This window comes from Python bivittatus, unplaced genomic scaffold (genome assembly GCF_059951505.1).
Source record: "Python bivittatus isolate LINGU-HERP-01145 unplaced genomic scaffold, Pbiv_v1 ctg000220_np1212, whole genome shotgun sequence".
Classification (NCBI taxonomy): Eukaryota; Metazoa; Chordata; class Lepidosauria; order Squamata; family Pythonidae; genus Python; species Python bivittatus.
Genome location: NW_028277048.1, coordinates 11,673,759 through 11,701,025, shown reverse-complemented (window position 1 = coordinate 11,701,025; position 27,267 = coordinate 11,673,759). Strand labels below are relative to the sequence as shown.

Below are 27,267 nucleotides of genomic sequence, written 5' to 3'. Positions count from 1 at the left end.
AAAAACCACAATATAACTGAAATAATATGGGTGCTTGATGAACAAAAAATTCCTGCAGTTTTAGCATTTCTTCTCTATTTCCCAGCCCCACCTTCTTCAAATGCAGATGTTCCCGCAGCAATCTCTTTAGGACCAAGATTCTAGTCAACCCATTGACTCATGGGGCATTTTAAATTGTTGCTCTTGCATAGGGATGTTCTAAATCAAAAAATGGTATACCTCGTAATATTCTCTCAGATGTAAAGTTCCAGCTGTCTCGATGGCTACGTTCCCGGCCTTTATGTCATGCTCCATAACCATAGTATAGAGAGTCTGAAGAGGCATACCGTTCTAGGGAGACAAAAGTATTGACCCAACATGCTCAAGCTGTTAGATTGCTGGGTGTGGAACATGAAAACTTTCACATTCTAGCTAACAGGAGAAGATCATTCTCAGGCTCTCTGTCAGATCCAGCATTAAAAGCAATCCCCCCCCCCCCCCGTTTTTATACCATAATGCTTTCATTCTGCACCCAGTGCCATTGCCACAGTACCAGGCTTCACACCTAGGGCTGGTAATGTATCACTGATCTCTCAACACTTCACCCTTAGCTCAGTTTCTCAGCTTGGCTTGACAGAAGACTCAGAGACACAGCTCAGCTAGATTAGAATCTATATAAGAGACAAGAATGAAGCCACACACACAACAGTTGCTTGCTCACTATAGTGCAAAGATGAGGGGAACATGTACACATTCTCAGTGGTTGAAACTTGAAGGTTTTGATATTTGGTATCGGGCTTGGGCAGTTGTGACATGTTTCCATAGCAATCATCTCTAGCCTGGGGAACTCACCAGCCTCAATCCTAATGCATGGGACATAGTTTATGCAAACATCTTACTACAGGTAGTCCCCAGTTTAAGAACGTGTTCTGTTCCCAAGGTCTGTCCTTAAGTCAAATTTGTATGTAAGCTAGAACAGTATTATTGTATAATACTATATAAATAGTATTGTGTAATTAACTTGAATCATTGTGTAATTAACTCAAATTTTGCTACAATAGGCTCCGTTCTTAACTATGGGTTGTCTGTAATCCAGGTGTTATTAATTCATGGATTACCTGTATGTGGAACAATTATATCTTGAGTAAATTCTCCAGGTAATACAGCAACTTTCTGTACATCACTAACACTAGTGCTTCCAAGAGAGCAACAGACCCAGTTTCTTTTGTTAAGACTGCCAACTACACAACACTGATTGACAGCAACTGCCACAGTATGAAGTAAGCCTGAGAGTATTAAGTTTTATGAATCCTAGCCAGCTTCCAGCCCACCCAGGATGGAAACTGCCACAGTGGCATTATATACTAGGAATATGTGGATAAGTATAAATCCATTCTACGTTACTGTCAGTGAAGCAATAGTTTGATTTCTATATTTTTATGGATTTTTAAAAAAAATCTGTAGCAAAGACATGCATCATTTTGTTCATGATATTCCTTGATACCTGCAGCTTTTGTACAGAAAATTCTGTAACACAGATCGTTTGTTTTGAATTTGCATTTCCCAAATGTCCTCTTTTACCTATACATTTCCCCAGTGCATGTTTTAATACACATTTTCTCTGTGGCATGTTTTTTTTAAAATGTACATTTCTTGGTTGAATTGAAAAACAAAACTCTGGCTTGCTTATTCTAAGTCATCACATTTAGTGCCTTATAACACCTACCCAATATGAGGATTTTACATTCAACTACTTCTATAAAATTATACACGCACATGAAAGAAAAAAACTGAGGGTAGTTCTGAAGTTTTAACTGACAGCCATGCCGCTTGCAATGTCAACAGAGTCAACTAGTCAGTGAGAAGTGACTTTGTGCTCCAGAATGAGGGGAAAACATCAAAGGAACCATCTCTCTTGCTCATCAGCATTTTTCTCTGTGGCTTCAAGGCCTAGCTGAACCCCCCCATAGAGCAAGGGTCCCCAAACTCTTCAGCTCATCAACCCCTTCAAGAAATTTAAGATTGTCCATCGACCCCAAACATTTATTATATGAAAATAATTTAATAAATACTACTTCAACTAATAGTAGTATGAATAATAATAAGAATAATAATAATAACCCCTTAGATAGTCCCATTGGCCCTTGGGGATTGATACTGACCACTCTGGGGAGCCCTGCCATAGAGCATGGCTGAATGTTACTTAGCTTTCCTAGTTACATAAGTTAAGCTCTTGCTGTTAAATATAAATAATACTTACAACATCATTGGTGTCAGGCTTTCAATTTATCAGGAGCACAAGCATTTATTTAAAACATTTCATCTAATGTTTTATTCACATGTTGTCTTGTTATGAGGATAAAGTCCATTTTGTCTTGACAACTACAATGGGACATTTTTAACGTGTGCTATTTCCACACAAATAACTGCTGCCTTTGCTTCTGTGGTTAGGGGTGAATTCATTATTACAGATTGTTATAAAAATGAGGCCTGAAAATGAGGTGTTTATATTCATGCCGACAAAGACAAAGGATGCTTTAAAAAGGAAGTGTTTGTATTTGTGTTTGTGTGTGTGTGTGTGTATTCAGACTAACAGATTTTATAGCAGTGTTTCTCAACCTTGGCAACTTTAAGATGTGTGGACTTTAACTCCCAGAATTCCCCAGCCAGCCATGGTGGGAGGTGACACCTTTGTTATAATAAAAAAGGAACAACTAAAGAAGACACATGAAACCATCAACAACGTCTTCAAAGGAATAAAATTCACCAGAGAGGAAGAAAACAACAACACGCTACCCTTCCTGGATATCCTCATCAGCAGAGGAAACAACAGGAAATTAGAAACCCACGTTTATCGGAAGACAACCCACACTAATCAAGTACTCCATTACCAAAGTAACCACCCAACCTCCCACAAGGAGAGCTGTGTAAGACTGGTCTGTGACTGTAATAAAGAAGATGATGATGATAATGATGATGATGATGATGAACATTATTCAAGCGAGCACAAACACATTCCACCAACCCAGAACAGCAGAAAAAGGAAAAAGACCAACTATACATCTCCCAACCAAATGGATATCCACGCAATTTTATCAAAATGTGCCTGACCACTCAACCTACTACAGCACAACCAACACAAACTATGGAAAGGATCACACTGCCATACATCAGAAACGTCTCAGAAACCACCAACAGACGATTACAACCACATGGCATCTCTGTAGCACACAAACCAACAAAATCACTCCAAAATATCTTAAGTAAACCAAAAGACCCAGTAGCACAAGAAGAAAATACAGGAGTCACCTACAACATACAGTGTAAGGACGATAACAAACACTATGTAGGACAGACAGCCAGAAGACTGGCAGAGTGCATCCATGAGCACCAACTAGCAGTCAGAAGACAGGATGAAAACTCCTTAATCTCACAACACATGGACAGACTTAACCATAGTTTTAACTGGGAAACTGTCAGTAATTTAGATCAAGCTAAATCCAAAAATGCAAGAGAATTCTTGGAAGCTTGGTATTCAGACAAGGCAGCAATTAACAGACACATAGAGATAAACAGCATCTACATACTATTCAAAAGAGAATACCAGAAGATTGCCTCACCGGCAATCATCACCCAGATAAGCAAAGGTTACCATCAGACACACAATCAAGCAGTAAATATATGCTAATGAAGGAACTACCAGAGGAGCAAAACAAACCCCCCACCCCCACCAGCACTGGCAAGGCATGCTACAGTATATAAATAGAGAGCAAACCCCATCCCATTTTAGCACTGCAGATGTTACCTAGCCAGGTAATGAAACGTTTGCAAGAAAAGAACCAAGCTCAGAGAACCCCAAGGACTCCACATTGCAATAAAAAAAGAACTTGCACAAGAATAATTTGATGTGGACTGCAAAATGAGCACATAGAAGAAAAAAACTGCAAACATTACCTGGGAAAAAATGATATTTCTTCCAGCTTCAGCTATCTTCAGGATGTTCTTCGCAAATTCAATTTCTGCAAATAACCAACACATGAATGGATTGAATCTCCATCAGAAATCCATGGCAAGAGCAGGGAGTTATTTCTGCTGAGCTGGATAAAACCTTGAGATTTTGGAAATCTGTCTTTCCTACCTTGTGGCAAAGTTTGTAAGAATAGTTGTGCACCTACTCTAATGCAAAATTCTGCCTCTTTAACCTCAAAATGGCCTGCAGGACAGTCCTATTGCTAAAGAAAAGAGGAAGCATATTCTCTGCACAGGGGGGTAGAGGAGAAGAATGACTGGGTCAAAGTAATCTAGCGAGCTTCCGTAAAGCCTGGATGTTGACAAATAAAAACTCACCATAAGTAATACGTTTGTCTATCCAATTCAACAGCTCCTTGACGTATTTGCACCACATTTTGGCATACCTTAGGGCTGCTTCTACACCACCTTCACATTTGATCAGCATCTCATCAGCTTCTTCAACTGAGAAAATTGATTTAATAGGTTGATTTCAGAACACAGTCAATGAAATCAGTATTGTCATTAACTAAGGACTAGCCTATTGGCAGTATATGAATTTCTTATTGCCCAAATGGGAAACCCATGCCCCTCTAGCTGTTGCTGAACTATAATTTGTAACATCTCTCACCATTGCCTATGTTGGCTGAGGCTGCTGGCTATTGCAATTCAGTAGTACAGTGGTACCTCTACTTACGAATGCCCCTACTTACGAAATTTTCGAGATACGACCAGCTCCGGCCCCCAAAATTTACCTCGATGTACGAACTCTGCCTCGAGATACAGCCATTTTTCCACCCTGACACGTGGTCCGCGGCCATTTTTCCGTCCTGACACGTGGTCTGCGGCCATTTTTCCGCCCCTGACAGGTGGTCCGCGGGCGTTTTTCTGCCCCACCGCGTGGCGCGTGGGCGTTTTGCCGCCCCGCCGCGCCCCTGACGCGCGGCACGTGGGCGCTTTTCTGCCCCTGACGTGCGGCACGCGGGCATTTTGCTGCCCCGCCGCGCAACACGCGGGGGTTTTGCCGCCCCGCCGCGCCCCTGACGCGCAGCATGTGGGTGCTTTTCTGCTTCTGACGCGTGGCGCACGGGCGTTTTGCCGCCCTGCCGCACGTGGGCGCTTTTCCGCCCGACGCATGGCACGCGGGCGTTTTGCCACCCCACCGCGCGGTGCGCGGGCGTTTTGCCGCCCCGCAGCGCGTGGGCGCTTTGCCGCCCCGACACGTAGTCCGCGGACGCCAGAACGGATTAACGGTAATTACATTGAACCTTATGGGAAAATTTGCTTCGGGGTGTGACCAAATTCGGAGGGCGGAACGGATTAACCGTATTTACATTGAACCTTATGGGAAAATTTACCTCGACTTGCGACCAACTCGACTTGCGATCAGAGTCACGGAACGGATTAAGTTCGTAAATAGAGATACCACTGTACCTGGAAGGCCAAAGGTCCCATAATCTGAGTAAGTCTTGCATCAGGGACATTCAGGATAGGCAGATTTGAATCCCAGCCCTGCACACTGAACCACTTTGGCTGGGTTCACACACTGAAGAAAGCCATAATATGGTTTACATGATTTAGCATCTGTGAACCTATTCATTATGGTTTGTAAACCATGGTTTCTGTCTTAGTACAATGTGTGAACCCAGACAATATCTTTATGGAAAACTGTGGAGCCAAATAGCTGTAGCAACCTTTCTCTGCCCTCATCTCCCTCTGAGACTGATTACTTCCCTTTTCAGTCTTTGTAGTTTCTTCTACCTTAAACTGTCAGTGTGACAGTATACCTCTATGCTTTTCCACTGCTTGATCTTGCTTTCCTCCCTTTCTAGAAGTCGTATTACCTTCTGCACAGGCCTCCTGATCCATATAAATTATTTGAAACTGCCCTCAACTGCCCTCTCCAAACTACAATTTCTTCCTGCCCTTCAGTCTAGCTTTCTAGCTGAAAATTTTTGTCTTGGCTTATTCTGTGAATGAAGCAGAGAGAGTTCATGATAAAAGCCTCACCTGGAAACTCTTTAAATCTCCTTGGCCCTCATCAGAAGAAGTCTAATTTGGCCCCCAACTTGGTGTTTTTTTGGGATGTATTAGACCACACGTTCAGTAATCACAGATAAAACAGAATTAGCATAATGTAAATTATTTATTTATAAACCACATTTATAAAAGCGGCCCGACTCATAATGACTCTGGGCATTGGTATGCTGTAGCTGCAGGTTGCCATTTTGTTTAGGTGGTGGTGGGCTATTGGTGAAAATGTGACATGGTTTTATTTTTAAAATTATAACCAAGGTACTTTATACTTTCTTTGGGAACATCTTTATTCATCAGGCTATGAACATCAGAACTCTGCTGCTGATCAGGCTAAAACTTCAACTAGTCCAGCAACCAGCTTTCCATAATAGTCAGTCATATGTGACCTGAAAGCCAAAAGGAGGATTTCAGGACAATGGTCTATCTGTCATTCTTTTAGTATACCCTCTTCATTGCAAAGTAATAGCAAAAACCAATATGAAATAATCATGGAATTCAAAATTCATGCCAAACATTTCAGTTAAACTCTCCTGTAGATACCTGACATATTTGCTGGATCTGCTGCCTCCAAATTTCTTTCATATTTACAGAAAGATTCATCTGTCTGCAAAACAAAAATATGTGGATTTTTAAAAAAAATATTATTTTAATAAGAAAAGGTCCCAAATGAAACAGACTTCCCCAAACTGGTACCCTCCAGTTATATTAGATTACAAATCTTAAGACATCCAAGCTGACATGATTTAGAATGTATTAATTACATAAATAAATAAAATGATATTCTTCCCACCCAACCCAATCACACCACTCTGGTCATATAAATCTCCCATTTTATATTTTAAACATTTTATGCAATTCTGGATAATAATAGTTTTTCCTGCTTAATTAAACATATTCCCAAAATTTGTAGATATCAATGAATCATGTTATTAAAGGTCAAAGACCTACTTGGTATATCAATTTCAAAACAATAAAATAAAATACATTAAAATGAGAAGAAAAAATCCAAATGTACAATTTATAAATTATACACTTGGGTGATGTTTTTAAAATATCTAACCCAACCTTGATCAGTCATTGATAGAAATCCAGGGAATATGTTTGTATCTTAGGTGGAAGGTGAGACAAACATGACTTTGGCTATTTAATAGTCCAATGTATTGATGTATGGGCTTTTTAAATAAAAAAAGCAAAGCAAAATATTTAAAATAAAATGAATTTACACATGCCAGCCTCCAATGTGGATGATTCATTTTGAAATCTCCCATGTTACCAGCTTTCTCATTTGACAGTCCTTCTATGCATTTCTTCACTGTCTCAAATATGGTTAACATATTTGCTTGATCCATACACTTGGAAGTCCACAGTTGCACAGATTGCATTCAGCCAATCACTGCTCAATTTGAGCTAGCTAATGGCTGAGCAGAGAATGATGGCCAATTAGAGCTCTTTTTGTTTTAATTTGGCTGAGTGTACACCTCCTAGTTTCCAGTGTTCTGTGAATTAAAAACAGCCCTTCCTCCTTCTTCCATGAAAAAAGAATACATGTACATTCCTGGTTTCTGGGTTCCTTTCCATTATCTATGTATTTGTCTGCATGTACCGTATTTTTCCGACAATAAGACGACCCCATGTACAAGACGACCCCCACTTTTCCAACCCCAAATTAAAGAATCAATATTTTAAAGATAGTGCATGTGAGAAGGCAGGGAGAAGTGAGGGCCTCAAACGAACCATGTTTGCTAGGGGAGAGCGCTGTGCACCATGGGGCAGCCTTGGGGGGACGGCAGGAGGGAGGATGGGCAGAAGGCACACTCGCACCAGAGTGGAGAGGGACGGCAGGAGGGAGGAAAGACTGCAGGCAAGAGGCACGTTCGCACCAGAGTGAAGAGAAACGGCAGGGGGCGGCTGTCGGGTCAAGTGGGGATTGGAATGTGTATTGCGCTGATTGGATTCGGAAAGTGGAATGTCTGCGGTTTTGCGGTTAATTAGCGGCGCTCCGGGGCGGTAAAAAAGGTGAGATTGTGAGCCAAGCCCTCGTAGGAGGGGGAGAACAGATAGGGGGTATAAAAACCTGTCAGACCTTGCTTCGGGGTTCCTCCATTGCTGCGGGAGGGACCCACCTTTGCAAACGTGCCCAATAAAAACTTCTGTCTACTGGATAACCGAACCCGTGTCTGTCGTTTTCTGACAAAATTGGCGAGCCAGCCAGGAGTCCTCGACGTGGACCGGACTGTGGGGAACCGGTGAGTAATCGGCCGTAACACCCCGTTGAGGTGTCTCCCGTTTTCCCCGGAGTCGGGTCCAGGACGGGACTCCAATCGCCAGTCAGACAGAAGTAAAGAGGAAGTCGGCCGACGAGGGGACCTCCGGGAGGTCTGGTGAGTACAGCCTACCCATAATCTCGGGGAGATTAGCGTGGTTACGAGGCGTTGGACGCCGCAAGGGGACAGAAGAGTCCGGGACCTTCTGTAAGGTGGGAAACGTAGTCAGGAAGGATGGGTAAGGCGCAGAGTAAGAGTGTAAGGCCAGGGGCCAGTGGGAAAAACGCAGTAGGGGGAATTCCCACGGATTCTCCATTAGGACAATTGTTGCAACAATGGGAGACACCCTGGTTGTGTCCATTCACCAGGGGTCTGGAAAAACCGACCATGATAACTTTGTGCACTAAAGAATGGCCAAAATATCCACTAGTGGACCCCGAATTCCCCTACCATTGGGATACTCTTGGAATCCCCAGTAATTACTGGGTGACCCAACTAAAAAAAAAAAAAAAACTACATTGTGGAGCATAAAATGTTAACACAGGAACCCTATGTGGAAGTCTGGTTCCATGTTCATTGGGAGGGGCCTCGACCCAAGTTAGCCAAAATTTTTGTCCAAAAAGAACAGGAAGATGAGGAGGACCTCTGGCTGACTGGACCTCAATGGGGCCGCCACCTCCTCCTCCTCCTCCTCTTCCTACCGCTCCCCCTCCGGCGCCCCCACCCTATCCCGGGCTGCGGAAAGAGCTGGACCAGCTGAACCAAGACATTCAGAACTTGCCCTTTATTCTAAGGTCGGCCAGTGCCTTCCCCGTCCGGGAAGTCCCGAACGGAACGAACGCACAGGGGGTGACCGTCACCAGTTACGTAACGGTTCCCATCAAACCCAGTGAGTTGAGGGAATTAAAAAAAAAAAAAGACCCTCCCTCGTATGCAAGAGAACGCCCATACCGCCGCCGAACAATTGGAACTTTTTCTCGGCCCGGTGGAATACTCCTGGGGGAACTGAATTACATTTTAGCCCACCTCTATACGCCAGAAGAGAGGGGCCAGATTTGGCGAGCTGCGCTCGGGGCTTGGGAGCAAAGGAATGCAAATGTCCCAAATGCCCCGGCCGCAGATACTAAATTCCCTCTGGCAGACCCAAATTGGGATCCCAATAATGCTGAACATCGGGAGAACATGAGAGGAGTTTCCCCCTGTACGACTAGTGGTGTCATGGTTCCCCAACCGGGACCCACGGGGAACCCTTGGTAAACATCACGGTGGGTCCCACTGGCGAGGAACAGCAGTTCCTCGTGGACACCGGAGCCTCTCGAACATCGCTGTGCCAACCGATCCCAGGGATTGCGAAATCCCGGGGCACGTCGGTATCGGTGATGGGGGTGGGAGGCTCTCCGGTCAAGGCAGACGTACTGGAGGGAGTGAGACTGGAGTGGAATGGGAAGGAGGTAACTGCAGATGTGTTACTGATCCCACAGGCGAGAGTGAACTTGCTGGGAAGGGATCTAATGGGTAGTCTAGTAGTGGAGCTGTGGAATGTGGAACAGGCAGAAAGGATGTGTTTGTTGCGAGAGGCGGACGTGGAGGTTGTGAACCCTGAGGTATGGGCAGGGGAGGGGGGGGCGGGTCGGTTTCGCATCGCCCCAATTAGCATCCCCTTGAAACCAGGGGTGACGGGTTTGCGGCAAGCCCAATACCCGCTGTCCCGGGATGGGAGGCGTGGGCTGAAGCAACAACTGAGATGGACGGTGCTGCCCCAGAGGTACACCGAGAGCCCCTCTTGTTTGGACAGGCATTGGAAGAGAAACTCCAGGGGTTCCGGGCCCCTGGGGGTTCTCGGGTGCTGCAGTATGTGGATGATTTGTTGGTGTCTGGAGAGAAGGAAGTAAAGGTGAGAGAAGACTCAGTGGCTTTATTGAACTGGTTGGCTGAGGAAGGATTGAAGGTGTCAAAAGGGAAGGTCCAATTTGTGGAAAGGGAGGTCAAGTATTTAGAACATGTACTCCGGAAGGGCGAGAAGTTGATTGATCCTTCTCGGATACAGGGGATAATGCAGTTGAAGCCCCTCATACTAAAACGGAGGTGCGGCGGTTTCTGGGTCTAGTAGGATATTGCCGGCTATGGATAGATGAGTACATGAGCAAGGCTCAGTTTCTGTATGAGAAGTTGAAAGGATCATCTGACAGGGTAGAATGGACAGACGGGGACACAGAGAAGTGGGGAGAATTACGAAGGAGCCTGGTGACGGCCCCGGCTCTGGCTCTACCGAACTTGGCCCCCCCTTTCACCTATACGTTACAGCCCATGGGGGAACTGCCATTGGAGTGCTGACTCAGAGACGGGCTGGGAAATATCAACCAGTGGCCTTCCTGAGCAAAGCCCTAGAACCAGTGGTGAGGGGATGGCCGACTTGTGTGCAGGCAGTGGCTGCCGCTGCTGTGCTAGTGACAGAAGGGAACAAACTCACTTTTGGGAGCCCCGTGATTGTCCATTCAACCCATCAGATCTTAAGTGTGCTTAGTCAGCAGGCGGCTGCTTGGATGACAGAAGGAAGGATGTTGAAATATGAGACAGTTCTCCGGATAAGTCCTGATGTGGTGGTAGGAACAGACAAGAATTTGAACCCAGCGGAGTTTCTTGCGGGGGAGCGGAAAGAATGGGAGCCGGCGGAGCACGAGTGCTCCACCCTGTTGCAGCTGCAAACAAAGACCTGGGAGGACCTGCAGGAGGTCCCGCTGGAGGAGGGTGAGGTCTGGTTTGTGGATGGGTCTAGCCGAGTAGAGCAGGGACAAAGGAAGTCAGGATATGCGATAGTGACGGCGGAGGGAGAGACAATAGAGAAGGGGGCACTACCAGCGGACTGGTCGGCTCAGCTGTGTGAAGTGCACGCTTTGAAACGGGCACTAGAGTTGGGAAAGGGAGTGTCCCTCACCGTCTACACAGACTCGCGATACGCCTGGGGAGTAGTGCACACTTTCGGGAAAATTTGGCTGGAACGGGGTTTACTCACAGCTGCTGGAAAGGGAAGGTTGCAGGGAGGAAGCAGGTCATTGGGTTACAATTGAGGGGACCCCAGTAGTGAGCCATGCTGACATGAGGGGGATGGTGGAGAAACTGCACGAAGGGTCTCACTGGGGGGTGCAGGCTTTGATAGACACTGTAAAGCCGTGGTACTGGAGCCTGGGGGTTCGATGGGAACTCCACACCCCTTGGCATCCTGACTCCAGTGGGAAAGTGGGAAGGGCCAACGGGGTGTTGAAGCAACATCTCACCAAACTGGGATTGGAAACAGGGCTACCTTGGACAAAGACACTTCCGGTTGCCCTGCTTCGAATGCGGACAGCCCCTCGCAAGGATGTGGGGGTCTCCCCATTCGAGCTGGTGATGGGAAGACCTTTCCTGGCTCCAATGGGAGAGCCTATCCCCGAGCTAAAGGATGCCTTCCTGAGAAAGTATCTCTTGGTACTGTCACAATCTCTCTTGTCTCTAAGAAAACAGGGACTCCTCGCTCAACGGCCCCCTTGCTGAAAGACCAACACCCCCACAAGCCAGAGGATTGGGTCCTGATAAAGACGTGGAAGGATGAGAAGCTGAAGCCGTCTTGGGAGGGACCATACCAAGTTCTCCTGACAACTGAATCAGCGGTTCGGACCTGACAGGGGGTTGGACCCACTACCATCGGGTTAAGCGAGCTCCCGACCCCCGACCATGGACTGCCCAACCGGGAGACGGACTCAAAGTAAAACTTAAAAGGAACTGAACTAAGGCAGGGGAGGAGATGACCAACATAAAGGCGTAGAATTGGCACAGACAGCTTTGATCACTGGGGATGATCCCCGTGGGGGGATGTTCTATCATTTTGGGTCTTCTCCCATACCAAGACCCTGGACTAATCAAAGGCAAATGGCTCTAAATCTCTTGGGGATAACCAATGCAACTCAATGTGTATATTTCAACAATACCCAGAACCGTACCCCCCATTGCCCTCAAAAGGTCCTGCTTTCACTTGTGGAGGGGTCTATAATATCCCTTACGCCTCAACCCCTCTATACCTACCTAAAGGTTTCTTTTTGTTATGTGGACATGAAGCTTACACCTATGTTCCAGCCTATAGTTCAGGGGCCCTTGTGCCATAGGGCGCCTGACCTCTCTATATGCCCTGCCTCCAATGCAAGCGCACCCATCAAAAGAAAAAAAGAAAAAGGGAGCTGCCATCTGATTGTGAGAGTGATGTGACACTCTTGTCCAAAACAGAAGCCATGGCTCTGGCCCTCTCCTTAGTAGGGGTTCCTGCACTAAGCGGAAGAACTTATCTGGACCTAAGGAAGGTGGCCTGCCTCCTGGCTAAAAGTGTCAACCTTACATCCTCTCTCATTGCAGCCCTCACTGAAGAAGTCACTGAGATCAGGAGGGCGGTCATTCAAAATCGGATAGCTATAGACTATCTCCTATTAAGGGCAGGACAAGGCTGTGAATCTTTTCAAGGTCTTTGTTGCTTTAACCTAACCAACAATGAGAATTATATTGAAGCAAAACTAGCCAAGTTGAAGACCTTAGCCTCTCGCATATCCGAGGATCCAGAGGGATGGAATTGGTCGTGGCTCACTAGTTGGTTACCTAACTTTGCTTGGTTAAAACAACTTTCTGTACTAGCCATTGGCTTCATTGCCTTACTGGTCCTAGTATGTTGCTTAATGCAATGCCTCCCTGCTTGTGGGAATTACCTGTCCCAGTGTGTGAAGCCCCGGGTCCGGGACGAGGGAGCAATCCTGTTAGCCAGGTTTGAGGCCCAACAGAGGCGTGAAAAGAAAAAGGGGGATTGTGAGAAGGCAGGGAGAAGTGAGGGCCTCAAACGAACCATGTTTGCTAGGGGAGAGCGCTGTGCACCATGGGGCAGCCTTGGGGGGACGGCAGGAGGGAGGATGGGCAGAAGGCACACTCGCACCAGAGTGGAGAGGGACGGCAGGAGGGAGGAAAGACTGCAGGCAAGAGGCACGTTCGCACCAGAGTGAAGAGAAACGGCAGGGGGCGGCTGTCGGGTCAAGTGGGGATTGGAATGTGTATTGCGCTGATTGGATTCGGAAAGTGGAATGTCTGCGGTTTTGCGGTTAATTAGCGGCGCTCCGGGGCGGTAAAAAAGGTGAGATTGTGAGCCAAGCCCTCGTAGGAGGGGGAGGACAGATAGGGGGTATAAAAACCTGTCAGACCTTGCTTCGGGGTTCCTCCATTGCTGCGGGAGGGACCCACCTTTGCAAACGTGCCCAATAAAAACTTCTGTCTACTGGATAACCGAACCCGTGTCTGTCGTTTTCTGACAGTGCAGAACACATTTTTATTTAGTAATTAGTTAACATTTACCTGATACACTCGGTGGGAGGAGGTCCAAACCGTCTCTCTGCAGCTCTATTTCCAGGCTCTTTTGCATAACTGATTACATTCAAGCACGAGCGAAACTGCCGATAAGCTTGTCTCTGCAAACAGCCTTCCTCTAATTGGTTTGTTCAGCATCAGCTGACGTCAGTTACATAAGGCTCGTGATTGGAGGAAGTCTGTTTGGGAGACAAGCTATTTCACTCGTGATTGGAGGCTAGCAATAGGAGGAAGCCTCTCTGCAGAAACAAAGTATGGGCAGTTTTGCAACCGCGCAATTCTTGGCTGACTTCCTTGAATAAGACGCCCTTCAGTTTTTAGGGTAAGGATTTTAGAAAAAAGTATCATCTTATAGTTGGAAAAATACGGTATATGCATAATTTATTTTGGCACAAACCTCAAAAGCTAAAATGCTATCTAGAATCTGGAAGACCAGAGGCGTGGAGGTAGCCCTTCCAATAGAAAAACTGATACTCACCAGCACAGGAATGAACTCATTAGACTGAGAAAGTCAACTAATTCAGAAATTTAAAAAAAAAAAAAAAAAAAAGTGGGGGGAATGGCTTTTCCAAGAGTGGCAAAGAACCAGAACTTCTGGAAATCTGTCTCACATCAGTGCTCAAAGACAGCATTATGCCCTTGATGGAGTCATGTGTCAACTGTAACCATCTGATCTCTGTGTGGTGAAGGAAATTCATGTATTTTGTTCCAATTTCTTCACAAACTCTAGTAAAAAGGTGAAACTCAAGTGACTGACTTTTAATGTAGTTCACCATTTTCACAATTCTGTTTAGCATAGTTTTCAACTCATGGTCAATGGCTTTTGCAGCCAATGCTTTACAATGCAGAAACCAGTATGTGATTATAATAATACATTTTCACCAACAGCATAAATCCTTTTATTGACCTAACCATCTCTGGGCTTGGATGAGGTTTCAAAATCTTAGCTATCAATTCTGCTACTAAAAAGCTGGTTTATTTGACACTGACAGTTTTAGCAAATTTCAAGCTCTGTTGTTTTCTAGAATGTAAAAGTCTCTTAATGTAGTATTGAGGTTTGTCAGCAAGAGGACTATGTCGGATCAAGAAATGTCTCTTCAGTGCTATGAACAATTGCTTTACTGGCTAATTTATCACCACAAAAGATACATTCTGGAGTATGATTAAATTCTTCACTACACCTCATTGCTATCTGAAAAGGAACAATATTTCTTAGTTTTTATAGTCACCTTTGTCTTGCATTGTGTAGATTTTTCCCCCTTTTTCACTCACATTTCCACTCTTATCTGACACTATGTCCTCATCACTATCATCTTCATATTTTTACTCCTGATTGACAAAATTATCCATTATGATTTTTTAGGGCAGGTCATGGTGTACATTTCCAGATGTCTTCTCTTGGGTACAGTGGAAGGACTTTTGCTACCCCTCCTTGATCAATCAAATGACATACTTTCAATTATTATCTAGAGGATAGCTATCCCTACTTTGGCTTATCTGGCAGCAAACTTTACCCAATGCAGGGGACAGTTTTTAAATATGGCTGAGAATCACTGCATTAACTAGTATATATTGTGATATCAGATTACGCATAGCATTTCTAAGACAAAGAAGGTATATCTGACCATTCCTAATTCTGCAATTAAGAAAGTTAGTGAGATTGCAGATCTGTTTCATCCCCTTAGGTTCTGGCAGAAAAAAAGAAATAAAGACATATGATCATTTATACCTTGTTATGGAAAAGAAGTCAATCTACATACCAATTAACACATAAGAAAGGAGACTTAACAGAGTATGCTAACTATTAATATCCTTAATTTCACATGCTAGCAAAATGATGTTTAGGATCGTACAACACAGATTAGAGCCTATATGTAAAGAGAGATGCCAGATGTTCAAAAAGGCTTTAGAAACGGCCAAAGAACACATTATTGCTAATACATGCTCGATAATTAAGGAAGCGAAAGAATAGAAGAAATAAGTGCGTATGTACATAATTGATCATAGAAAGCCCTTTAATTGTGTCAGTAATGTCAAGTTGTGAAATGTACTTAGAAAAGTGGGAATCCCAGAACATCTCAATGTCCTTATGTGAAATCTATACACAGCTCAGGAAATCACAGTACAGACAGAACATGGCAAAACAGATTGGTTCCAGATTGGCAAAGGAATGAAGTAAGGTGGAATATTCTCTCCTTACTTATTCAACCAATATGTAGAATATATATTGAGGAAAGCTGGATTGGAAGAATATGGCAATGGTTTTAAAATTGGAGAAAGAAACATCAATAACCTGTGCTATGTTGATAACACTACTCTGATAGCTGAAAATGCAAATAATCTGCAAACTTGAATAATGAAAGTCAAGGAGCACAGTGAAAAAAATGGGACTAAGATTAAATGTACAGAAGACCAAATGAAAGACAACAGGTACAGAAGCCAACCTTAGAACTGACAGTGAAGATATTGAAATGGTGGACAGTGTCTGCCTTTTAAGATCAACTATCAACAGTAAAGGTATCAGCAGTCATGAAATAGACTGCAGACCAGCACTTAGTAGGGTAGTAATGAAGGCCTTGTAAAAGATATTCAGATGCCAGGATGTATCTACACCTACAAAAATCAGAATATTGCATAAAATGATTTTCCCTGTGATACTTGAAAACAAAAATTGGACACTGAAGAAGCAGGCTAGAAAGAGTACTGATGCTTTTGAATGTTGGTATTGGAGAAGACTGCTGAGAATATCATGAATAGTCAAGAAAACAAACCAATGGATCATCAAACAAATCAACCCAGAGTTTTCACTAAAGGCACAAATGACCAGGCTCAACTTATCATATTTCAGCTACATTATGTGAAGACTTAGTTCTCTGGAGAAGTCTATAATGTTGGGAAAGATGGAAGGGAAGAGAAGAGGATAACCACCAGCAAGGTGGATCAGCTCAATTACAGCATTGAGGGGTACACTGTTGGAAGACCCCAAGGACCAGGTTGGGAGAAGATCCTTCTGGGAAAAAAAATCTAAGAGTTTTTTAAGGTTGCTAAGAATTGACACAGGCAATCAAGCAGTCTCAACCAAAACACAGAATAAAAGGAAGCTGACTGAATTTTATAATCATTGTAGATTTTAAATTTGCTCTAGAGATCAATTCCAGCAATGAGTGTTTTAAGCATCACCTGCAAAATAGTCATTTAAATACTTGCTCAGGTCAGGAAATTATTCTAACTTAAATGACTTTTTCCTCCTGTTTTTGCTAGACAGCAGAAAGAGAATGTGCGTGTGTGTTGTGTGCTTGTAAGTTTTTGTATGAAAGAATATAAAGAAAATGGCTGATAAATGTAGATGGAGGATCTGTTATTTTTAAAAACAGTGTAATTTATTTTGCAAGCAATTTGTTTTATTAATAATTATTACTCCATTATATAATTTTGTGCCCAGGCCCTGTATTCAAATAAGCATAAAATAAAATTACCCTTTTTGTTTTGTACTGTATTTACCTAAAAGGAGAACAATTTAAGTCTATTGCCTTCCCCAAATGGAAGAGTACACAAGTAGGTAGGTAGGTAGGTAGACAGATAATAGACAGACATGTAAAAATGCATTATTATTATTATTATTATTATTATTATTCAGAGTCAAGATCACTTTTAAATCTACCTGTACTTTTTCAGGCTGTGGGTTTGAAGATCCATTACTGTTGTCATCAGCATCATCACTAAACATTTCAATTACCCTAAAAATTAGGGGGAAAATAGGAGAAATTACTTAAAAGGCAAAATGAATTATTCTTCATTAGGACAAAGCAGTACTGGGTAGCCCATACCATTGTGCAAAGTTGGAAAGTAGAATTGAGCCCTAATATAGAACAGCGAATCTTTCTCTACTTATTATACTTCTTATCATCTAGGATTCTTTTCATCTGAGCAGCCAAAATGTTTTGAACCCTTCTAACACTACCAAAACAGTACAAGGTGTATATGACAGCTGCATGTTTTGATTAAGTATAATACACAAGGACTCTCAACAGGAGTTGAAGTGATGCTCTGCTATAATTGCAAACAATGGCAAAGACGTATTTGCCAGCCCATAATATGAAGTCATTCCTAGCTATGCTTCAGTCAGGTTTAAAGGCCTGCCTTGAAGAATGTAGACAAGAATAGTCATTCACTAAAGTTAACTTCAGTAGGACCCTTAACTTAATAGACAATTACTTTTGTCATTAAAGTTAAAGCTATTTATCAGGAATCGTTGACTAAAGAAGCTGCTGTGATAAAGACAAAATGTGTATCTGAATCAAGGAGTTTTAATTACCTCATTATTCCCTACTTGTATTTTTGGCAACTTCAGGCAAATCTAATCAAGCCCTACTATAAGAATTGCTTTTGCATCCTTTCACAGAACAGGTATAGCTGATTCTACTACTTTAGAAGCATCTGTGATTACTTTCCTTCTATTTGCCCATATAGAATGATTTTTCCTGATGTCATTATTCTGACATTTATGCAAGGATCTCCCCATATTTTAAGTCACATGGGCTTCAGTCTTAACATTTGGAGAAAATAGGATACAGGTCTGGGTAGATAAGGATCAACCAAGCTGTTGTATTTTAACCAGAGGTCAATCCACCCTGGTCCTTTTTCTCACTACTGCAACATTTAGCTGACTTATACATTGCAACGTGGTATCCTGATACTAATTTTCCCTCACATGCAGTTTTCAGAGACTTCATTTTGCCAAATGAAAGTTCCATGTGCTTCTAAAAATTTGGTATGTTGTAAAACAAATCTTAAGAATGCAATAAGCTCAAAGCTGTTCACACAGGTTTGCAGCACTTTCTCCCTCCCTTCCCCTTGCAAGCAAAGGCTTCTGAGGATGGGAAATGTATATGGTAGTCCTTCATTCCTTTAATGACTGAAGTGGTGGGTCAGCATTTCTGGAGGGGAGTGAGCTAATTTTTAGTATGCACCTAATGTACACCTGCACAGCTGTAAATAAACATACAATTCATTTCAAACCTGCACCACTGGGCAAATATGCATTCATTTACTTTAAAAGAATGAAACTGAAAATGTCTCACATGACCATTCACTTCTCTGAATGAAATTGTATAACAGTGGGTTATAACATTTGCTCTAACTGTAAATATACACGACACATGACTTTTCAAATTCCCAGTTCCTGCAGTTACAGGACTGTGCTCTTGTTGTACACTTAGCACTGTATTAATATGTGACTGGAAATGAGAAATTGCCACTCATTGGTGCCTCCAAAATTCTAAATCAATCTTCTCCAACTAGGTCTTTATCCAGGCTGGGTGATGATAATGGCAATTGTAGTCCTAATATCTAGACAGTATCGGTTGGGGAAGGATGTATCAGACTTTGGACATCTCTAAAATAGCAGACAACATGCTCCAATAAGCAAAGACCATAAGTAACTTTTTTATTTGTGAGGTCCCACAAACTTTACCCCAGTGGAGATGGGGCTGAAAAGGACCATGATCTAACATACAGCCTCACATTCCTATGATAAGTAGTAGCTTCTAGACACGTTTGTTGGTTCCTCTGTCCAACACAAAAGATACAGTTGAAAATGCTGGGCAAGTGTATGCATGCCCCAAAGAAGTATATAATAATAATAACAACAACTAGTATGCCACCTACTCAAAGGACTGTAATGCATATGTATAACTGAAATCATGTTCAGGATCCAACGGCAGGCTTCTTTCAACTGAAGTGTACAGAGTGCTCCCCTGCAGAGAGTCATGTCCTATCACACAAAATGTGTGTGTGTCTTGATGCAGCCTTCTGAATGAAACACTTCTCAAGGTCAAGGAGTATCATTTCCTTGCAGAAATCGGCCTTGGTAATAAATCACTATTTTAAACTGCTTCTGTCCACCTCTACTAAATCCTGAACTGCAGGACATTTAAATTATGTTTAACAGTTTGCTCCTTATATACATTTTAGTTGATCTGTGTCAGAAGGATGGCAGCAGAACAGTTAAACAGCATAAAATATTTTGCTCCTTAAAAGTTGTGCATGCATCTGTTGTACAATATAGCACTAATTACCTCTATCATCACCTCCAATTCCAACATCTTCTGTCTTTGTATCCTTCAAAAATATAGTATTCTGTGTATGTAATTTCAGTAAAATTATGGTGGTGTCAGTTCTAAAGCATATTCCCAATCTGTAGCTGCTTGATTTTCTAGTAGCCACTACCCACAGAGCTGAGTATTGCCTTATGACCTATACCATTAAGGTTACAAGAACTTATCTCCCCACTATCATCTACCACATTCACAACAGCATTAAAAAAATTTTTTAGAGCATGCTGAGGACCACAACGAAACAAGATACGCACGCATTTCCAATTGAAATTTCGAGGGCATCCAAACTTCGGAAAATCTCACTAAAGCGTTTCTTGTTCTCAGTTCCTTTTACTTGGCTGTTGAGATCTGAAAAACAAATAAGAAATTAAAGAGAAATTTCAGCAAGTTCAAGCAATAGGTTACATACCACATTATATGGATTTCCACTGATGCAATGGAACTTCCTGTTGCTCAGTTCTCCTTCCTGCTGCATTCCTCCATATACCCAAAACCAATTTCAAAAGGTCACCCACAAGCTCCAGAACAGATTTGTGGAGTATGTGGCATGCAGATTTAGGAAGGAGAGGAAATCCAATCTACTGGCAAATGTTATTCCACGGGGGATAGTTATAAGAAGATACCCTGATGAAGTACTGAACTTAATCATACATGAAACATCATGGTCACTGTTCCCATAAAAAATTGCACAATGGCCTCACTTTCAAACAAAAAGTTGTTGAAACTTATTTGAGTCCTTAATGCTGGTTGTCCTCCAAACCCTACTGTAGCTTAATGAAAAGTCCAGTTGGAAATAAAGATGGAAACCATATTTATACACCTACTTTGGAACCTTGCTCAGAATAAATGTATCATATATTGATTAGGAAAAAAACAGTTGCTGAAGTTTGCAGGAAAGGCTGACCATACACAATGCCAATTGACTAGCATACACCTAGAGTCCTTCCCCACTTGTACAACACCATGGCATGAACGTGCACTGGCAATCCCTTTTTTCCATCATATCCTCATAACATTGCTTTCATTTAATCCCCAACCCATACCTAAATTAGCTTAAACTCGGCTTTAGCTCTTGTACTGTTTTCCTATTAAATTGGCAATAACTGATCATAGTTTTTCATGGATGCAATCTAATGTCCTTCACTGACACTGATTCAGTCAGTGTCATAGTCAGGTGACCCTTAGGACATAAGATCAGATCAGATCCTTTTGGCCACTTCTAATGATGCATGGACTTCCCTTCCCCTCCCCTCCTGCCCCTGGGCAATGTCTTCCAGGGCCATTCTGCTTTGGGCAGTGGAAGTCCAGTTTTTTCAAACTATCTTCTCCCCCTATAATTGCCAGGTCTAAGCTAAATCCCACCTCAAAGACTTCAATCAGATTGAATAGCAGCTGACCAATGGGGAGAGGGGGCTGCACAGTGAAGTGGGAGAGAGATGGCTTTCTCTTTACTGCTTCACAGCGCCTCTCTTTCACCCTTACCAGCAGTTCAGGCTGATTTTGAGCATGGTTTAGTGCTTTTTTGGAAGAATACTACAGGTAGTCCTTACTTAACATCCATTCACTCAGTGACTGTTCAAAGTTAAGACAGTGCTGAATGACTTATGACTGGTCCTCAAAGTTCCACCCATTGCATCAATCCCCGTGGTCATATGAACAAAAATCAGACCTACCCTCATTTACAACCACCGCCTCTGCTCCTGCTGCTGCTGCCACCACCCCCCGCCCCCAGCTGACCTTTGTTATCGTCTTCACCTGCCTCCCCTCTGCTGGGCTTACCATCCCAGCTATGCACGGGGGAGGAACCACTGAAATGTCCCGCAGGCTGGTGGGTGAGAACAACGGGCAAGTGGGTGTGTGCCGTGCATGCTCTGTGCACCATTACTGGCTGGGTCCTTCTTTTGTGCACTGGCCAGGGTCTCCTTTTGTGTGCCACACAGGGCCTCCTTTCACACATCGGCCATGTCCTTCTTTCGCAAAAGGAGGCTCTGGTCAGCACGGAAAAGAAGGCTCTGGCCAGTGCACAGGCTGACACAAAAGAAGGTGGTGTGAAAGAAGGCTCCGGTCAGTAGTGGCACATGGAGTGGAGGGTGGTACAGCAGGCAAGGCTGAGCTGCAGGGGCAGCTGGCGGTAGCAGGTAGCTGGGTGACCAAAAGGGCAGAGATGGGAGGGAGATAGGTGGATCGGGGGAGTTGAAGTGGAGGCAGCCCCTTACCTTCTTCCAAGAATGGCTTGGATTCAGGTGGGTCCTTGCCTAATGACTGCATGGGATTTGCTCAATGACAGCAACTGAGATTGCTGGAACTGCTGTTGCTAAGCAGAACAGTCACATGATGTTTTGCTTAATGACTTAGCACTGGAGTTGCCGGTCCCAGTTAGGGTTGTTAAGTGAAGACTACGTGTACTCCAGAGTAACACTATTCCATAGTAGTAATACTGTTCTGGTACCACTAATAGACAGTAATACTACTGTGGATGGGGAGGAACTATCTCTGACTCAATTCTACCAAGAATGAATGGCTGTGGATGTTAGGGCCACCTAGATCTGGGAATATTCCATCTTTGACCTTGGATGGGGTAGCACTGTGTAATCTGGGGTCTTCCTGGATTCACAGCTCCTGCTTGATAGGCAGGTAGCCAGGAAGACCTTTGCATAGCTTCATTTGGTGCACCAGTTGCACCCTTTCCAAGATTGGGAGGCCCTTCAGACAGTCACTCATGCCCTCAATTCAATTACTGCAATGTACTCTACTTGGGACTGCCCTTGAAGACCACCTAGAAGCTCCAACTAGTTCAGAATGCAGGTGCAGGCAGTGATGGGCATAACTTGGAATGCCCATGTGACACCTCTCTTCACAAGTTGCAGTTACCAGTTTGCTTCCGGGTATGATTCAAGGTGCTGGTTGTGACCTATAAAGCCCTACATGGCATAGGGCCTGGTTACTTGAGGGACTGCCTATCTCCTGTGGTGATCACCTAATCAGGTGGATTCAATAGGGTTGGAGTACTCCAGGTTCCTTTGATTAAGCAGTGCCATCCATCCAGACCCTGGGAGCACGCCTTCTCTTTGCAGTGCCTGCCCTATGGAATGAGGTTCCCCCTGAGATCTGGGTTCCCACCCTGATGGTGTTTTGGAGGGCCTTAAAGACCTGGCTCTTCTCCAGGCATTGGGTGGGAGGCTCCCAGACTCCAACCACCCCAGGCTAGGGTAGTTGGAGCCCCTTGTAGATGTTTGACATGTTTGTGTTGTTGACTGGATTTGCTATCTTATTAGTGTTATATGTTCTTTTTGATTTTATAATGTTGTTTTGTTTTTATGCTATGAGCCAGCCAGAATCAATTGGAGTCAGGAGGAGCCTAAGTAGATCATCATCATCATCATCCAAAAAGATGAGCTGATATTCAGGCTCCTTTTCAATGCACTTGTGCTGAACGTTTGTGCCAGACCAGTGTAAGTTTTGACAGATGACTAAACCTGCCAATCTAGCCATCTGTCAAAACTTAGCTTGTCTCCCAGCCCCTCCCACATTAGGGAGAATGATCAATGGATGTTTCTAGCTCTTAATGACATTTGGTGGAAGGGATGAAGTTGGGGGAATCCATCAGTCTCTATCCTTAATGAGCCCTATAATATAAGGACAGAAATATTTGGTGGCATTGTGCATATGGCAAGATAAGGCTCACCAGTGAGGGCAGGACATTTTGTGCTGGTACTGTATAGCATTCTGCTGGCTAAAGGACTGGTTGACAAAATTTTAACTTGATTATGAGGAACAGCCTGTAATGTCACAAAAATTCAGTTCTCTGAACTGAATGCTTATGCAACTCTAAAAATAAATTTCCACAAAAGAAAAAAAATAACCTGAATATGAAGCTATAAAATAGACTTCACCACTTAATACTATTAACTACCTAATTAATAAATAACTACCTAAACAACCAATGGGTATATTGACTAGGAATTCTGGAAGCTGAAGTCCCACATCAAGATGGAGAAGGCTCTACAAATGAGTAAACATGAATGCTGAACTTTAGAAATATAAAATTTAAGAGTATAGCCATACATTTATAACTTGCAAGAGGGCAAAGGCAGGCAGGGTAGGCCTGGTGGGGCTCAGTGTTCAGCTTGGCAAGGCTATACAGTACAACAACTGCTCTGAAAATGTCCTGGGTGTTAGAAAGAAGCCAACAGGTCAAGAGCCCACAGTTGTTTCTCTTTACATAATGTCTGTCATTACTCTCAGTGGCTGCTTCCCCAGGTGACTATAAATAGGTATTTTCCTTAAGGTTGGAACAGCAGAAGACAAACACTATTGCTAGTAACATAATTTCCCCCCACACAGTTGATTTTAGAGGGAAGGAGATATAATATTATGCACAGCACAAGGACCTTCTAATTAGTTAAGCATATGATGTAAAGCCCTACCTCTCCTTATTTTATTATTTATTTATTTAAATTTATTGGCCACCCAACTCCAGTGGACTCTGGATGCGTCCCAAATGCTACCTTTTGGCTGGAAGTGGGCATGATTAAACTGAAGGTCAGACTGTATCTCACCTCCCTGAATCTATGACTGAAATTAGCCTATAATCCTAGATGATTCCAGCCCCCGCCATTCTCCAGGACACCTATCAATCTTCATGGATCAAGGAAAACAGACCGCAACTAAACCTCTTGGACTTCTCCCCTCCTGAAGTCCTAGGGATGGATCATGAAAGGGCTAAGCTAGCCATTAAACAAAGAATCTTTGACTTAGAATATCTGAAGATATTGGGAAGGTATCAGGTTTTTTAACCTTGGAGTGGCTCAAATATTTAGTGGCTCCTGTGGGATACCTCTTGCCATTAGAAACACTGAGCCACAGAAAAGCTTTTACACTGGCAAAGTGCCAAGCACTACCCTCTGCTGTATTGGAGGGCAAATATAAAAATCGCCCAATAGTTGAAAGGCTTTGTCCTTGTGAAATGGGAGAAGTAGAAACTCAGAAACATATCATCCTTCATTGCCCATTCTATAAATATATAAGAGATAGGCTTATTTTTCCCTGATTGATGGGCGCTCTGATAGACCAGGCATGGCTTATGCCCAATTTCTATTCAAGGGGGATAGCCCCTGCATGAGGGCTAACATTGCAATGTTCTGCACAGCTGCTTGCAAAATTCAGCAGGTGTGTGCTGAACACAGGACTAGTTAATTGCATCGATTTTATGCCTGCCTCTTTCTTACGTTACTGTGTCAATTTTAGCCTGATTCCTTTTTAACTTTGATATAGCACACCCAGTTCTGGATGTTTTCTGTTGCTTTTTCTATTTTAGCTTGTGGTTGGATGTAGGGGCCTGGCACTGTTAGTGCATTTTAATTCTGACTTTTAGTGCGTTTTAGTAAGACACATCATATCCTATATGAAAGTGAAGTCTCATTATGTGTAACAGGTTTTTAAGTAAATATGCATTGGGTCTGCATAAAAAGGTGTTGCTGAATCAAAAAAAAAAAAAAAAAAGCCACATGGTGTTCCAAGTGGCATCATCCAATTTATATCTGCATTGTATTTGAATCTTAACACCACACTACGGAATTCATTAAATAATATATTGTAAAAATATCTGGTATTTTAAACAAAAAATTGCCAAGCTTTTAATAATAATAATAATAAAAAATAGGCAAGCTTTGGATACTACTGATTAGTGAAATCGGTTCCTATTCAGCTGTAGGCCTGTTCTGAAGACAGAAATAATCCCTACGGTCATGGCTGAAGACTTACTTGGAAGAAGTGTAGCCACTGTATTGTTATCCTGGACTTCTCAGTGATTTTCAATGCCACTGAAGGTGACATGCTTCTGGATCATCTACTTAGGCAGTTCCATGTAGTTCTATGAAAGTCTCTGTTCCACTTCTGGTTTAAGGTTGTGGAAAAATTCTATTTCAACATTTCTATGAAATCACTGTGGCACTTTATCTGGAGATTTGGCTTTTGGGTCATCTATGTGCAGATGGGGCAAGGAGAATGAGGAGCTCTTAAACCCCTCTGTGAAAAGTATGGATTGGAAGGGCCCCGTTGCTCTTCCAGCTCTTCCTTAACCTTCTCTCATTTCTACTTTTTATGAGATGGCAAGTATGCCACACAATTTTTTTCTGCTGGCATTTTTTTTTTTTTTTTTGGTCTTGGGTCAAGTTCTCAGACAAAACAACAGTTGCTGCAGTGGGGAAATTTCAGTACAGTATGATATGCATGTGTGTGTTTGGGAGAGGGGGCTGAATAAATTAAGATTTGGCTTAAACACAGATTAAAGCAAGATACTGGGGAGCCTGCCTCACAATTACTGTAAGGCTTCTGAGTGATCTCAAAACAACAAATGGCCAGGTTTTGTTTCTTTGCTTTTAGGCCAGTAATCAGAAAAGCAAGGAGAGAAGGCCAGTATTCCCTTCCTTCTCAGATATAATTGTACATCTCTATATTTGGTAAAATCTGTGTGATTGCAGATTTAGAACTGCCAAGAAACAATGAACATCCTGGAGCATAAAGCATTATAAAATGGCTAGATTCACAAACGACATTATTAGTCGATGGCTGGTGTGGGTCTTCCGGGCTGTGTGGCCGTGGTCTTGAAGTCTTGTTTCCTAACGTTTCACCAGCACCTGTGACCGGCATCTTCAGAGTGCAGGAGCAGAGACAGGAGCAGTGCAGGAGCACAGACAGGAGCAGTGGCACAGAGAGAACTGCTCCTGTCTGTGCTCCTGCACTCTGAAGATGCCGGTCACAGGTGCTGGCGAAACGTTAGGAAACAAGACTTCAAGACCACGGCCACACAGCCCGGAAGACCCACACCAGCCATCGTATGCCGGCCGTGAAAGCCTTCGACAAGACATTATTAGTCGCTTCCACATTTCCACCATTCTCATTTTCCAACCCTTCCAAAGCAGGAAGATCCACCATCTCTAAACCTACAGACCACAAAAAATTGAGAACAAGGAGCAAAAATCACTAGTTCACATTTAGGAGAAATAAAAACCTCCTAGAAACTCCATAGAAAAGAGAAAGAAAAACCTCCATCTGCAACTCCATAGAAAAGAGAAAGAAAAGTACATTGTGTATATGCAAACATAAACACACACAAACACACACCATTCACGTCCTTACTTCACATTGCATGCATCTGTGTGGTTGCCTACCAAAAAATATTTGTGATTTCTATGAGGTGGATCTGAAAAGGTGTTAAGCCATCTATCCCTTTGAAGCCCAGGAGGACTGGTAAGATAAGAGTTCCTGAAAATGGGGAAAACAGACTCCACAAAGCATGATGAGGATGAAGAGGGAGACAGCACATAGTTTCAAATACACTGCAGTTGAAAGAAAAATAAATCATCCTGGCTTTGGAATATAGCTAATATTGTGACATCACAAAGACCTGGAGCTGCTTTCAAACTGTCATAGAATCCTTGTATAAAAGTGCCATATGCCAGAGCCTTACAGGCTATATTAGGATTTTA

At 43.1% G+C, this 27,267-nt stretch overlaps 1 protein-coding gene across 2 annotated transcripts in view; it reads right to left on the bottom strand.

Moving 5' to 3' along the window:
• The window catches only part of GMIP (GEM interacting protein), a 66,390-nt gene that overhangs the window by 29,627 nt on the left and 9,496 nt on the right, over nucleotides 1-27,267 (bottom strand). For both annotated transcript variants that reach the window (XM_088137899.1, XM_088137900.1), the window contains exons 2-7: nucleotides 20,032-20,125; nucleotides 17,323-17,398; nucleotides 6,565-6,628; nucleotides 4,327-4,452; nucleotides 3,934-3,998; nucleotides 220-330 (exon numbers count right to left, since the gene is read on the bottom strand). In XM_088137899.1, the coding sequence (XP_087994025.1) occupies nucleotides 220-330; nucleotides 3,934-3,998; nucleotides 4,327-4,452; nucleotides 6,565-6,628; nucleotides 17,323-17,398; nucleotides 20,032-20,125 (536 nt within the window). The remainder of the gene's footprint in view (nucleotides 1-219; nucleotides 331-3,933; nucleotides 3,999-4,326; nucleotides 4,453-6,564; nucleotides 6,629-17,322; nucleotides 17,399-20,031; nucleotides 20,126-27,267) is intronic.